Source organism: Gopherus evgoodei, chromosome 1, assembly GCF_007399415.2.
Source record: "Gopherus evgoodei ecotype Sinaloan lineage chromosome 1, rGopEvg1_v1.p, whole genome shotgun sequence".
Taxonomy (NCBI): domain Eukaryota; kingdom Metazoa; phylum Chordata; order Testudines; family Testudinidae; genus Gopherus; species Gopherus evgoodei.
This window is the reverse complement of record NC_044322.1, coordinates 248,899,060-248,914,653: the sequence shown is the minus strand read 5'-3', so window position 1 is coordinate 248,914,653 and position 15,594 is coordinate 248,899,060. Positions and strand designations below refer to the sequence as shown.

The 15,594-nt window shown below is 39.1% G+C and overlaps 1 protein-coding gene across 2 annotated transcripts in view; it reads right to left on the bottom strand.

The window, feature by feature from the left end:
- Positions 1 to 4,756: 4,756 nt before the first annotated feature.
- The window catches only part of RERG (RAS like estrogen regulated growth inhibitor), a 132,148-nt gene continuing 121,310 nt past the window's right edge, over positions 4,757 to 15,594 (bottom strand). For both annotated transcript variants that reach the window (XM_030542331.1, XM_030542338.1), the window contains exons 4-5: positions 7,004 to 7,077; positions 4,757 to 5,907 (exon numbers count right to left, since the gene is read on the bottom strand). In XM_030542331.1, coding sequence (XP_030398191.1) covers positions 5,500 to 5,907; positions 7,004 to 7,077 — 482 coding nt within the window. In that variant the 3' untranslated portion in view covers positions 4,757 to 5,499. The remainder of the gene's footprint in view (positions 5,908 to 7,003; positions 7,078 to 15,594) is intronic.

Below are 15,594 nucleotides of genomic sequence, written 5' to 3'. Positions count from 1 at the left end.
GCAAAAAGTTTTACCAATATCAATGAATTAAGCATCAGACCTCCCAGGAGTTTAGGAAAATGTTATTCCTCATTTATAGCTAAGGAACTGAGGTGGAGAGTAGTTATGTGGCTCACCGAAGATCGTATAGAAAGTCTGAGATAGAACCCAGTTCTCTTGACAAATGTCCTTTACTTGAAGTAGAAGACCATTCTTTCATAATGAATATTCATATCAAAGTCTGTGGACTAATAATGTGTTAATGTTTAAACTTTCAAAATCTGACTGCAACGTAATGTCTACCTATTGTACTCTCATGATGGAATACTTCTGCTATGTAGCCATAGCCTCTTTATAGGTACAGAATCACTTGTGCATCAAAGCATGGTGATAGGCCAACATTTTTTTGAAATAACAATAAATACTGCTTTTGTGAGTCTAGTGCTGGTGGAAGGGGCCAGCCTGACAATCCTGGAGACTGAAGTCCCATTTTAACCACAGCCCTTCAATGGTAAGCTTGCACTACTGATGACTTTTCCATAATACCCCACCGATCTGCCTCAAATCCAAGGTGGAAAGGGTTGCCTATAGGATACAGGGAATAGGGTAGCTATCTCCAGTCTACTCAGTCATTGACTAAGACTGCCAACAAAGGGCTTGATTAATCCTTAGTGTAACCCCACTGAAGTCAGTAGGGTTTCACCAGAGATGAATTTAATCCAAGGTAACGCTTACTGGTGTAAATCATGTAAATTTCTTCTGTGATCTGGACCTATGCCCACTAGAATCAAGACTGAACTCAATTCCCATTTGCCACCATCGCAGGCAGTTAATAACATCACAAAGTAAGGGGTTGAATTTCAAGCCCTTTGCATCTTAATGGCCATATAGCTCCTGCCTGGCATATATAATGGAAATAAAGCACATAACACCAGAGCTTCTAAAATGACACAGTTTTTATTATAGATTTATTTTTTCAAAGAAAATAAATCAGCTACACCAAGCTGTCAAGAAGTATTGTTGAATTAAAGCTTCTATATCTTTACAAATGCTTTTTTTCCCTCTTGAAAGTTATGTAAATAGTTTGAGCCGTTAGAGAAAGAGAGAACTAGAAAGTCTATGCACACCTAACCTTTAGGATCTTTCCCCCTTGAAAGCTAAGAATTGCAGTAATTTATTTTGCAGGAAACTTTTTGAGTCTAGTTGATGGGGCAGTTAGAGTTTAAGAGCCTGATTCTTGACTCTACTCCAGCTGTTCTGCGCTGCCCTAGTGGCACATCACAACTGGAAAGCTGGCTTACCTGGCCCTTGGAGGATTCCCCTTATGTCACAGGGCAAGCATAGAAGCTCTACACCACCCCTGTGATAGGGGGTAAGACAATTTACCTTACATGTAACAGAAACTGATTAGGGCCCTAGAACAGCGTAGTTGGCATCCCTCGTCCTCCTTCTTACCAAATTTAGTGCTAACAATAGGTGTCACCAGAGTGACAGCCCTGGAGGCTGAATTCCAATTACCCCTGGTATTTGGGAACAGCCATATCTGGGGGAAATCCTGTCTCCAATGAAGTCAATGGCAACCCCCTGAACTCTATGGCTTTGAACCAGTTATCACTTACATGGCAAGATAAGGATTGCACAGATCTTTGTTAGCCAATTTCATGCAGGCAACTAAATAGCCAGATTGCTATAACACTTTTGATCAGCTTTGAATTGCTATAATTGCTAATGGGATAAGGCTCCATATTCCCTTGTAAATGCTGTTGGATCTATTGGATGCCTAGGTGTTTTGGTGAAATATCTGTGATTCACGCCAGTTAAACGGATCTGTTCAGTCTGGGCCAAATCCTGAACAGGTTATCAGGCAAAATTCACTTTGAGTTTACCTAAGGTAAGAACAAAGGGCCATATTTTAAAAGGTATTTAGGTGCTGCACTCCCAGAGGTAGACACCTAAATATCTTTAAAAATCTATCTAAATAAAAACTGCGTGAGGACTTGAGGATTCGGCCCCTTGTTAATTGAAAGACAGAGTATCAGAGGTATCTGGAGGAAAATGAACATGTAAGAGTTCAATACACAGAGCACTGATTTTCTTTATTTTTATATTGTTTTTATATATTATCTATAGGTGTGGGCCTTCATATTCTTGTATGTCAAAATACATACAGTTATGTATAATTTGGTACAATATATGTGCCGAGTATATATGTACCCAAACCCCACATACAAACATCCCCAAATTTTGGGAAAGTTTATCTTGATCTAGATCAAACCTTCATGGTCTCTTCCCCCGCCAGCCCCCTCCCCAGCTTTTCTGTAATGATTGCACCAATCCGCTAGATATGAACATCCCAACTTGGAGAAAGTTTGGCTCCTGAATCAAATCTTGCAGTACATGCATCTCTAACTCTTTATTTGTGACTTCAGTGAATTGCGATCAGTGATGTTGAACTAATGAGGAAACTTCTTCGGGGGGAAAGTGCAAAAAAGCGGAAGGGGAAATACCATTAAAAAAGAAAAATTGGCAGTAAGAATACAAGTGAAGGCTTTTAATTACCCTGTTTCCTGCCTGAAAGATCAGTGGATATGGGTTCACTTTGCATTTCGGCTTTTCAACACTTTGGCATTTTCTGGCTCATTTGAGAAATTGTAGAAATAGGAAACTTCTACAGAACAGCCAATAATAAATTACAAGAAGTTGAGAAGCAGTAAATTAGACTGTAGTCAGACTGTGTTACAATTGGCTTGACAATCAGCCCATTAAACAGAGGAAAAACAACAGCACTCTTAATTAAAAACAAAACAGAAACAATACCCAAATCACAAAATAGCCCCCCGTTTTTTTGTCCAGTTGTCTATCATTTGCAGTAGTCTCCAACCTCAATCTTCACAAATAAACGTTGCTACTTTTATTAGAGGGTCTCTCCTTAACAAGTAAGACACGTTTGCTCAGCATGATGTGTTCTTTCAAAAGGAATTTCATTATTAATGTTAAAAGGAAAGACATATTTCAAGGGACATTGTCAAGAAGTAAGATAATAATATACTATTTCTTTAGCTGACACAACTTCCTACTACAAACATGGTCATCGCCTTTTAAAAAGTCATTTTTGTGGGTGTATTTTCATCTGCAGTTTTAATCTGAAAATGTAGTCTATCCAAAGAGCATCATGACATCCCATGTTCTCTCTTGCTGATCTTCAAATCAAATTTCCTCAGTGTACAAGTAAAATAATGTCACTCCACACATACCCATTGCCAAGTCAGCAATCTTGCCCTGGGATGTAAAGGTAAAGTCTGTTCTTTTGGGCTCCTGTGACATCACATTATTAAAGATTACTGGAAAAACTTAGGTCCTGAACCTGACAACACTTTCTCATACATATTAAGTTAATCACATGCATGTTTGCAAGAATGGCTCGGCATTGCTAACGGAGTAAAAAAAGGCAAAAACTGATTGTTATCACTAAAGTTAGCAATATGACTGACACATTTTGGGAAGATCTGTTGAATGAGAAGGTAACAATTTGTTGCTCTTCTGACCGGAGCCATGCTTTGAAGATTCTATGGTAGTGTTTGCAACTGAAATCTCATAACATGTGAGCATATGAGAACCAAAAAGAAGAATCTTACTTCACATTCAACAGTCTAATTTTACTGTCCCAAATGCGATGATGTTCAGAAAGTAAATGAAGAGCATATAGGTCTTTAAAGTACATTTGAGTATGAATTCCTTCAATGAGAGTCATCAGAGAGAGTGTTAGTGACATTGTTTAAAAGAAAATGAACTTGACATAGTCTCTTTAAGTTATTCCTGGTTTAAAAACTGATTTAGGACTCCTGTTTCCTGCTCGCCTGGAAGCAGAGGGCTTAGTCCACTATGTTGCCCCTTATGTGGTCATTTACATCTGTGCAAAGTGCTAACAAATCGAATAGCACCACTTACCTACACCTATGATAGCATCCTCTGTCCATTTTTCATTCTCCTTGCACAGGCGTAAATGATTACACAAGATGCCAAGCAGTGGAGAATAAAGCTCTGAGTATTTGCATAGAAGGGGGATGTTAATCAAAGGAAAGAGCTGCTCAGACTCCTCTATTGGTGGAGTGCCTATGACTCTGCGTGATGTTAGTCTTGGTTCCATTGCTAGCTGCCTAAAAGAGTGTAATGTAACTGCTAAGAAAGAAGCATAATCTGAAAATTTTTAACTACCTCCTAATTCTAGCTCCTGTATATATATGTGTGTGTGTGTGTGTGTGTCTGTCTGTCTCTCTCTCTGTCTCTCCTCCCTCTTCCCCCTCAAGAAGGCCCCAGAAATGGAGCCAATAGGTGAGTGAAGCAGAGGGAAAGCTAAGAGCTGGCTGAAGCCATAGGGATGGAGGAAAGGAGAAAATTAAAAAATCAGATTAATACTATTAAAAACTCAAGAAAGCCTAAAAATTTCTTCTCCGCTGGTTTAAACTAACCATTGGCTCAAGCCATAAAATGTAGATCTGTGTTCTAAGCACCTGAAAGTTTGGGGGCTTTTGTAAAGAAAGGGGCCATTTAAATTATATCTGCATATGAGTTTGGATTTTGAATTCTCAACCTTCTGAGAATTTGAGGCTTGGGCTGGGCCTATCTTTAGTTTAACGTAAAAGTGGATGCATGATTTTGGATAAAATAGCAAAGTGGAACTTTTATCAAAAACTCATAACTAACCATAACCAGATCTCTGGAACTTCACTAGTAGATTTGTTATCTTTGCCTGATTCCCACCCTCCCTCCCCCCCAAACTTCTGTTCTTTTAAGTGGAATGCTGAAATTGCCTTCGGAAAAGCTGTTTATGCAATATTCCCTGCCCACTTTTGTAGATCTGAGAGACCTGGAAAACCAGCCACACTTATGTCCTTCAGACCTATTGAAATTCACCCATCACTGGTTGAAATCTCTACTGTCATGCAATATTTTTCCTATTTTAAATACATACCTAAGAATGTAGGCGCTTGTATTGGGCTGGAAAAATAATACAAGAAAAGAGGGATTATAATAAAAGAAATTGTGTGTAAATTTAGTGTTAGTGAAATGTGCCAGAATAACAGTTTTGGAGAGTACAATAAAGCAATCTCCCAGGTGATTCAGTCCTTGGCCTCTCTGGTAAGGATGCCTCGCTGGACTGAGACTCATTACTCATAGGCCACTGAGCAGCCATCAGAAGATAATGATTTTCAGTCATTACCAATCTGGGCTGGATTGGAGCCAGCAACCTAGCTGTCTCATTACCATTCCCTTGAGTCATCCAATCCTTTAGAATGTCTCTATGATGTTGGACAGAAATGGTGTGGAGTGGATGCTATCACTCAAAAACCATTTAAATAAAGTAGAAAGGAATCTGCCCCATGTACTCAAAAAGGGATGACAAGATTTTTTTTTTTAAGTAAAGTTTTGACCATCTTTTATTTTAATATGTCCTGGCTGCCTCCTCCCCACCCCAACCTAATCTTCTCTACACCGGTTCTCTACTTAGTTACAATTCTTTTAGCTGCTGATTTTGGTGAGCATCTTGTTAATCGCCTGCTTGACATGGGTGGTGGAGCTCCGTCTCCGAGTCTTGCCCTGGACCATCTTACGACGCCGTACCTCACGGCAAAGCTCATAGAAGGCCTCCATGATGTTGCCTTCACCTGTGCAAGCAGAGCACTCATAAAATGCACATGCCAGTTCCGTGGCCAGCTTTTCTCCTTCCTCTGTGCTGACCTGCCTGGAGTGGTCCAGGTCTGCTTTGTTCCCTACTAGGATCAGAGTAACATTCTTGGGTTTTTTCACTTCATCCAGCAAGTTCTTGAGTGGCAGCACTTCCTCAAAGCTGCTCCTGTCGGTGATGTCATAGACTAGCACAAAGCCTTCACCCCATCGTACGTGTCCTTCCTTCTGAATAGTGTCCTCCTGTTTGGAAAGAAGGATAACAGTTTAAGGAGAAGATCATACCCTGGCTGAATACAGTGGGAAACTAATACAAGCCCTTCAGGTAGACATCCGTCCTATATGCTCACCTCTCAATGACTGAGCAGGGTGCAAGCCATTTGCACCTGGGCAAAGTGGATGTAAAACTACAACTTTTCAGATTTTACATCCATTCTGCAAAGGTGGAGATGACTGCACAGGGTGCAAGGCAGTGGAGAATCTGACCCTAAGGATCTACAGCTGTGAGTGGAATAATGTTGTTGTGTGTCCCTGTAGTAGATTTTGAGGAAAAGTATGATAGGTTTAGATGGGTTTCTGGTGGTTTTCAGTGTGAGCACCTGCCAGTGTTTGGTAAGAGTGAATGGTGGCCATGGTGAGGCAGAATCCACAGTGTTTGCTTTGGTGGGTGTAGCTTACAAGTTATACTTGTATCCTGGCTGTGCATGGCTGACCATCGTGTATGATCAGCTGGCTGTAGGACGTGTCTGTTTGCCACCTATATCCCGATATTGTGATTCCTTTCTAAGGAGTTAGCTTCATGGAGTGCTCTTGGGTGTCCATATAGGTTACTTAGAGGAATACTGCTAGACTATCTGTATCTCCTCTGGATAATGGCACTGGGCAAGAGTGATAACCCATTAGGGAAATCTGGTAATGCGATCTGGGCCAGGCCGGTCACTGTTACCACAGATTACATTGCACTGATTTCATGCAGAGCCTTCATCTTGCAGATTTATGTGGGAGGCTCCTTGTGCACAGAGCCAGTTGCTTCCAGATGATGAAATGGAGTATCTTGTGGCACCAGCTGAAGTTCCTTACGCAGCTTTTGTTACAGTTAAGGTATGTAAATAAAGAGTTCTCCAGATGGTCACACACTATCTCCACCTGCTTTTCCACATTACAAAACTCTAAACATCGATCTGAGTGCAGCACCCAGGACTGGCAGCCACTGCTCAGAGTGGCATGGGCTCTACTTGATTTTAGTCACTGGAAATGTCGTGCAGCTGCCTTACTCTCACCTCTTTTCTCCTATTTATTTGTGTATAAGAATCAGATCATCTCGGCTGTTCTCACTCACCTGACCAGCTGTGTCTAGTATCTCCATGGAAACAACTTCATCATCAATAGTTGCCTGATGACGATAGGTAGACTCTTAAACATAATAAAAACAGTTTGAGAAGAGTTTGAAATCTAAATGCAGATTGTTAGAGCAGAATCTTCTATACATTCCTTGCTACTATTCTATCATGTATTGATGTGATGTAAAGCTTCCCCAGCATCCATGAAGTGGAGCTTTTTCATACCTCAATCATCCTAGCTCCTCTTCTCATGGCTAAGACCTACCCATGTCTCCCCATGTGCCACCCCATAACCTTCTTCTATACCGCATCTTAGAACTATGACCGTCCATAAACATAGCCTTTGTACTATACACATGGGACCTCTGCAATTACCACAAAAGGACTGAAAATTTTAAAAAGTTAACCAGCTATCCAGTAACATTCACAGGCCTGGGTCTTCCTATTGGACAATAATATAAACAATATCTGAAGCATGTAACCCAAGACATTTCTGTGATGGAATGTTTAAAAAATCATAACTTTCAAAAATGAAACTGGTTTAAATGACTATGGCTTTATTTACATCAGGGCTGAATTTGATCCAATTTGTTTATTCAGACTGGAACGTGGCACTGATGCTAGCACACTTATTCTTTTTTTTTAATGGATTTTATTCCCCTTCAGTTTATTTTTTTAAGAGGGAAAAGAGCTAAATCATATTAAAATATCTTTCAAACAATCACCATAATTTCTTTTCAAAAGATTTTTCTATAATATCAAACTAGCCCATAATACTGAAATTAGATGCAGACTTCCATATTTCAATATATTAGACTGATTAAAAAAAAGTTCTCAGTTAAAATAGTTTCTGAATACATATTATTGTTACCGCTAGATTAAAAAGTTAAATGCACACACACGGTATAAGATGGATTTACAGCAGACATGAATTTGGTGTAAGATCTTGTAATTAAAAGAAGAATCCTGGGATCATTCAGGACATCTCTCAGAACCATATTTAGCCTGTTTATAAACTCTTCCTAGAATACTTGATGTACCCTTCACATTCCCGCTTATTCCAATAGATATTATCTTACTTGCTAGTATTACATATGGGGCTTGGAGTCCATTGCTATGGATGATTTTTAAGTGGTCAGGATCTTGGATTTATGCATCACTGAATGCACCGCAACTCCAGCAACAGGGAGCCTTTTAACCTCATGCTGTGATGATACTTTCTCTACTGATTTGGAGGGAAAAGTGCCACCTCCTGAAACACCAATGCTACTACTTTGGAGGTCTCCAATAAAAAAACTGACTATGCCTGTCACTGCTTAGCTTGAAATCTGACCAGCTCAGAGCTGAAAATGGTGTGGCTGCAGACCAGGGATCTACTTAAGCTACTCGCTAAGTATAGCCCTTACACTGTGATAAAATTACAGAACAGCGGGATTTATTTTCGGAATGTTTCTTTGAAACATGCTGAAATCATCACTTTTCTAGCAAAGGCTCAAAGCAATGTGTATGATTTATAAGACTTGCCAAGGAGAGTTAAATATACACACTTTCCATGATATAGGAAAATAAGGGTGCATTTGGTGCCTCTGAAGTTCTGGAAATAGGCAACTAATCAAATAATTAATGACACAAGGATGCTTGTTTTATCTTAATAAGTAGATGACACTTAAGTGTGATAGCATTTGACCTACAACTTGGAAAATGATTCATGCTAACTTTCAGATTTATTACTGTTGCCAGCTCACAGATGGTCTATATCAAAAGTCAAATGCACATGATATAAAACTGTACTCAGCAATTCTGATCACTTGTCAGAGATTTACATTTTATTTGGTGCAAATCTCTTCAATGGGAACGGGAGGATTTGCTCAAGGAAACTTATTTATTTAATCAGAACTTCTGAAAGGTTTTATGTTCTATGAATGTCTCTCTTCCCTACTGAGGGATGCCACCTCTCCTGAATAATGTGTTTAAACTCTCACATTATTCTCCCCCACCAAAAAGTAACTTGCCCTCATCACTCAGATTGCTTTAAGTGGTGCAACTGTCACCTATATGGACAAATGGGCAAGTCCCTCCATCAGTCAGGCAAGTGGAAGCCAAATGGCCAGTCCCTTTGTTTTCAGTTTTTATTTTGTTTAAAATTTCCCAGGAACTTACTGGTGTTTGTTACAAAACTGTCAAAATGGGCAAAAGTTGGTGCAAAAATTAACTTCACAGTTTTCTGGGTAATATTAAGCTAATACTGGGGATGGGAGAACAGGAAAAAGAGCAACAAATACAGAAAAGTAGACCATAAGTGAAGAGATGGCAGAGAGGAGGGCGTCATCTCCATCTCTTCTGCATCTGAGTCCACTCCAGAAGTTCAGTTACCTCGTTAAAATAAGACTTAAGTGGGATTTACGTAGGGCATATACCTTGTTCTAGCCTTCTGCCCAAAGGTGAGATTTATCTTGGATGTGTAGCATTGATAGGGGTAAGAGAGGTGTGAAATGTTGGTAGTTGTTTTGGATAAAGATGTATCTGGTTTTGAGCTTGAGTAAGGATTGTGGATTAGGAGCAATTTTAATGATATTTAGCACTATCTGGATGTTTATGAAAAAGCAAATAGCCATTATTAGTCTCAAATTGACAAGTATGAATTTGGACTAAGGGCGTGGAGCCTCCTATAAGCCCAGTTGATTAAAGCACAGGGCTGTCAACCATGGCATCTTGAGTTGTATTACCTTTCTGAAACTAAATGGTCTTGACTTTGCATTTCTGTAGTACTTCACAAAGTACAGTACCTTGCTTTACAGTAGTTCAATATCATTAGATACAGAGAAACTGCGACAGAGATGTTAAAGAGCTTTGACTGGAGTTGTCATGATCTAGTTGAGGAGGCATAGGTCTAACAGAAGAGAGTGGTCTTCTAATCATGGTTATGATATGGACTTTTCAGGTGACCATGGGCAATTTCCTGAGCCTTGGATTTTCTGCCTGTACCATGCACAATATGACATGGTAATAATTGCATACTGTAATTATATGGCTACCACCAACTAAGTGGAAGAAAAATTTTATAGTTGTGTTTCTCTGTCCATAAATGCTTGAATCAAAGAAGGATTTTGCTGGCCCCTAAGGAGCCAGTCAGCTACTGTGGTCAGAGTTGTGGTAAGCCAATCAACATCAGAAATGCTGAAATGGTGCTGTAAAACTCACCACTTGACCCCAATCTGTTATAAACTTTGAAAGTCCTTGTTAACTATTGGGGTGTTACACGTCATATAATATTTTTGGTAATTTAAAGAAAAGGGGTTGTTGACCATATTGCTTTGGTCCTACAGTTGATCACATTACTCTGATGGGTTTCAGAGTGGCAGTAGCCATGTTAGTCTGTATCAGCAAAAACAATGAGGAGTCCTTGTGGTACCTTAGAGACTAACAAGTTTATTTGGACATAAGCTTTCATGGGCTAAAACATATATTCTGTCTACTGTATTTTCCACTCCATGCATCCAATGAAGTGGGTTTTAGCCCACGAAAATTATGTCCAAATAAATTTGTTAGTCTCTAAGGTGCCACAAGTACTCCTTGTTGTTTTTATTACTCTGATGGTTTCACTTTGTATAATAGTTCATTTTGCAGCACTTTTTTTCAATAATACATACATAACTCTTTCAAGATTCATCATTTGAAAAATTAAAGCTCATCCTTTAAATATTTAGACCATTCCAAGGGACCCCAAAAGCATTTCTGAAGCAACGTTAGTCAGTTTATTTTTTTTTAGCCTACAGTATATTAGCACAATTATTCAGTCCCCACATAACTAATGAACTTCTAAATTCCCAGATGTGGAGAGTCCTTTACAAGAAGAAGCAAAAAACAGATTGAAAGCTTCCCCTGGGCTTATTTGTGCTATCTTGTTAATAAGTGTATTATATAATCACTATATTTTTCTGAAAAATGGATTAAAAGTCATTATGAAAAAAACATACTATTAAAATTATATAGAGAAAATATTGAAGTATATGATCCACAGAATGCAAATCTGAATGTCCTACAAAGCCTGAGGTTTTGATAAATCTGATAGCATCTCTGTGCTGTGGTTATAATACATTCAAGGGAGATTACATGAAGAATTAACACATTTTCTTGTCCTGAATAAAACTGAATTGGTCAATACATTTGTTCCAGAAGAGCATATTTCAATTCAATTTTTCCTCTGAGATCTACTTTGTAGCTCTTGGACCACATCCTCAGTTGGCATAAATTGTCTTTAATGGAACTACACCAACTTACACCAGCTGATCTGGTCTCTTGACTCCAATGTCTTGCTCAGTATAAATTCCATGGATATGGGGAGAGCAGAAAATGTGGGTAAAGTGTTGACTTACAGCTCTGAAAGGAGATTTTCACTTTATGCTTTTAGGAACATGTTTATCGTAGGAGTAGGCAAATCAATTTGGATGAAATAAATACCTCCACAACTTTATGCCCAAACTTTGACTGGTAGCCAGGTTTATTTTCAGTACAGATGGGCCCAAATTTTTTCTCATCCAGAGTTTTGGCTCATGTCCATCTCTAATTTCAATGTTCAAAAAAGACAGCCTCACTGGAAGGAGACGTTTAGAAATATGTGAGAAAGTTTATGCTCATGGTGTCTTCCACCCCCATGCAACCTGGAAGCACTGGAGACCTAGTGAGAGAGCCTGTTCTGTGAAATTTTCAGACCAGTCTGTAGAGCAATGAGATGCAAGCATGTGAACTTCTGCTTGCTTAATTGCACTGAACTTTCAAATCATCATTTAAAAACTTTATTTTCCCTTGGATGAAGAAATATGCATAGGAAACTAGGGCTTGTCATAAAGTGATGAGCCAAAAACTCATGTTACCCCCAAGAAACTCCATGGAGGTCACAGGCATTGCATGGTGTATATGCCTGCAGAATTTGTCCCCATCTGATTTGAGAACTGTGAATCATGGCACAGCCAATTTTCCTCCATTCCACAAAAACCTAGTGTTGTCTCATATTGTTTTACGTGTATTTGCTCCAGCTGCATGAGTAAATTTTGTCTTTCTTCGCTGCTCTCTGCATCTACTCACTTGCTTCCTCTCAGTCCTTTTCAGTCTTACCACTACTGGGACCAGGGACATCTTCTCTTTAGCACTTACCATCTAGAGCATGACATTGTGTGCATGTGTGTGTCTCTCTCTCTCTGACTCTTCCCCCTCCACCCATCTTTTGTCAAACCTCATCTAAAAATATTTTTCTTCCTTGCCTGTGACTCGTTATTGCCTAGTCCATCTCTTATTGCCCTTATGACATGCTTTTTCTTTTACTGGAATCAGTGGAGCTAATATTTGTTCACACTAGTGGAGGATCTGGCCCTACGTGCTTATAAAATAGGGTTTTTTTTTAATGTTGAATGCATTCTTTCCCCTCTTTTTATTATTGTCATATACGTAGAGCCATAAATATGCATGGGGCTTTCCATTCACGCTATGTTAAAGTTACACACTAAAAATCGCAAAGGGTAAAATTTCCAAAAGCACCTAACAGCTTGTCTCTATAAACACTTAGGGCACTGCAGGGTAGTGTGGGGTAGATTTACTTTGCAATGGGAGTAGGTTAAAGGACACTGGGAAGTTTTAGTGGGGGGCAGCAGGATCCACATGGATACTTAGTGCATGGCAGGCTAGTGTGTGGTAGATTACACCCCAACTTGTTGTGAACTCAGTGTTTTTATAGACAGGCCCTTCTGCCCAGGTATTTAAAGCTATTCCAGCATTGCTATGCTCAGTGTCACAATGCCTAACTGGTTTAGGAGCCTAAATTTCATTTTCAAAAGGTATTGTCACTAAGGAGTCTAAATCCCATTGACTGTCAATAGAATTTAGACTCCTAAATCCCTTTTGGAAATGAAATTTAGGCTCCTAAAACAGTTAAGCATTGTGGTTCTTACTGTTGCAATGTCTAAATAGCTTTAAAAACCTGGGTCTTCGTGATTTAGGCTCTTAAGCTCCTAAGTTATTTTTGAAAATGTGATTTAAGTTCTTAAATCACTTAAAATTTTTACTCCCCAAAAGTCAGGAACTACAAAACTTGAGGCTTCAACAGGTCATGTTCTGTGTTCTATATGCTTGTCTCTCAGTGAAAAGTTTACAACACCCATAGCAATATTAAGCCAAACAAAAAACAGAAATGTGGATCTAGAAAATATGGGAGTTAAGACTGAATTTTACCACCCCCTTCATGCCAACTGTCTGAGAAGAAGCTTCTGCCCCGACCAACACCTAGCTAAGGCCAGTCAGGGAGATACACAATGATATCAGAAAGAGTGCGGGATTCGCTAGGCTACGTTAAATGATTTAGCTGTGTCAGCACTGACCAGCCTCAGAATTTTTCAAATTTTTATCTTTTCCTCTTTAATTCTCCCCTACCTCAATTCAAGCAGAGGCACTAGTCCTCAGTGCGAGTTATGTCCACGACAAGCTTCAAGTTAAATAAGCCATTCTTGCTGTAGTTATACCTTTTTTTAAAGTGTTGTTAGAGAGCAGGTGTGTACTTTCCCCCATAAATGGAAACTAGCCAAAGAGATTTTGCTCACAATTTATTATTTTTCATCACTTTGAGGCATAGAGCAAGCATGGGGAAATTTCAGTCTGGCCAGTGAATGTTTCAGAAAATGAGCAAGTATAAATAGAGAAAGTATTTTGCAATCATAACTACCATGGGCATAGCTAGTGCCCAGTATAACACTTTCTGCTGTCTTCCATTTATTTAATTCTGTAAAGTGCTTTGGGATATTGTATATATGTAAAAGTTGCTATAAAACAGGCTGTATTTTATCACTGCCATCAAGAATGCTACATCTTGAGACCGATATTAAAGAAAACATAAAACATATTAAATAAATTATTCCCACATTGTTCCAAGCTTCTTCCTCCGCTGTTCTTCATTGTGGCCTCTCGCTTTGAGTCTGCCATGCTTTTTAAAGGCCAGTGTCATGGATTTAAAAAGTTCTAGGCCATGCCCATCTGCTTCCTTATGGCTACTTCAGAGAAACCAGGAATGTTTCCACAGCTCATATCCATAATATATTTTATATAAATTCCCACTATAGAGGAGCACAGTGGGAGGCAACAGAAGATATATTAAATTTGTATGAGGTCAATTAATTTTTCTTTGAAAATGGGAAAATTAAGTCTAGGAGAGGTGCCTACCATGGTACCAAAGGGAATGGTGTAGGGTCCCATCCTATTTAATATTGTTGATCCAGAAGGAATGAGTAGCATCATTAATAAAATTCACAGATGACACCAAGGAAGCAGATTGCAGCTGGCCCACCATAAGGCCCCATTCCAGCACAGCATTAAGCACAAGCCAAAGTGGAGAAGGTTGTTCCCCTTACATCCTTGCTTGGGAGCCAACCAGAATCCTATTGCTTATAATTGCTGATTGCAAGGACTAGGAAAGTCTAGTGTCACTGCTAGATTCCTCCCAAATTGGCACTGGGGTAAGGAGAGGGTATTGGTCTATTGGGATGCAAATGCTGCTCTCTCTAAAGGTTTGCAGTTTCCAAACTGGAATGCACTGCACTAAATCAGTCAGAACACCATATGGTGCACTTCCTCATCCAGTAGCTACTAAAGTTAGACACTTTTAAATCAGCAATTCTGGATAACTTGCATCTAAGAGTTTTAAAAAAGCTGGTTGAGGCACTCACTTAGACCATTAATGTTGATTTTCTGTAAGTTTTGGAACATTGGGGAAGTTCCAGAGGACTGGAAGAAAGCTAATGTGCTAATATTTAATAATGGTAAACGGGATGACCCAGTTAATTATATGCCTGTCAGTCTGACTTTGATCCCATGAAAGATAATGGAGCAGCTGATACAGGACTTGCTCCATAAAGAATTAAAGGAGAATAATATAAATAATGCCAATCAATATTGGCTTATGGAAAATAGATCTTGTCAAACTAACTTAATATCTTTTTTTGATAAGATTGCATGTTTGGTCGATAAAGGTAACAGTGTTGATGTAATACACTTAGACATCTGTAAGGCATTTGATTTGGTACTGCATGAAACTTTGATTTAAAAAGCTAGACATAAAATATACATGGCACAGATTAAATGGGTTAAAAGCTGGCTAACAGGTCTAAAAATGTTATGTAAATGGGGAATCATCATTGAGTGGATGTGTTTCTAATGGGGTCCACAGGGGTTGTTTTTTGGCTATTTAACATTTGTATCATTGGCCCAGAAGAAAACATAAAATCATTGTTGATAAAGTTTGCAGATGACACCCTAATTGGGGGAGTGGTAAATAATGAAGAGGACAAGTCACTGATTCAGAGTGATCTGGAGAACTTGATAAGCTGGGTGCAAGCAAACACTATGTGTTTTAATATAGCTACATATAGATGTATACATGCAGGAACAAAGAATATAGGCCATACTTATATGATGGGGGACTCTATCCTGGGAAGCAGTAACTCTGAAAAAGATTTGGAGAGGGGTGTATAATCAGCTGAACATGAACTCCAGTGTGATACTGGAGCCAAAAAGGCCTAATGCAATCTTGGATGCGTAAACAGAGGAA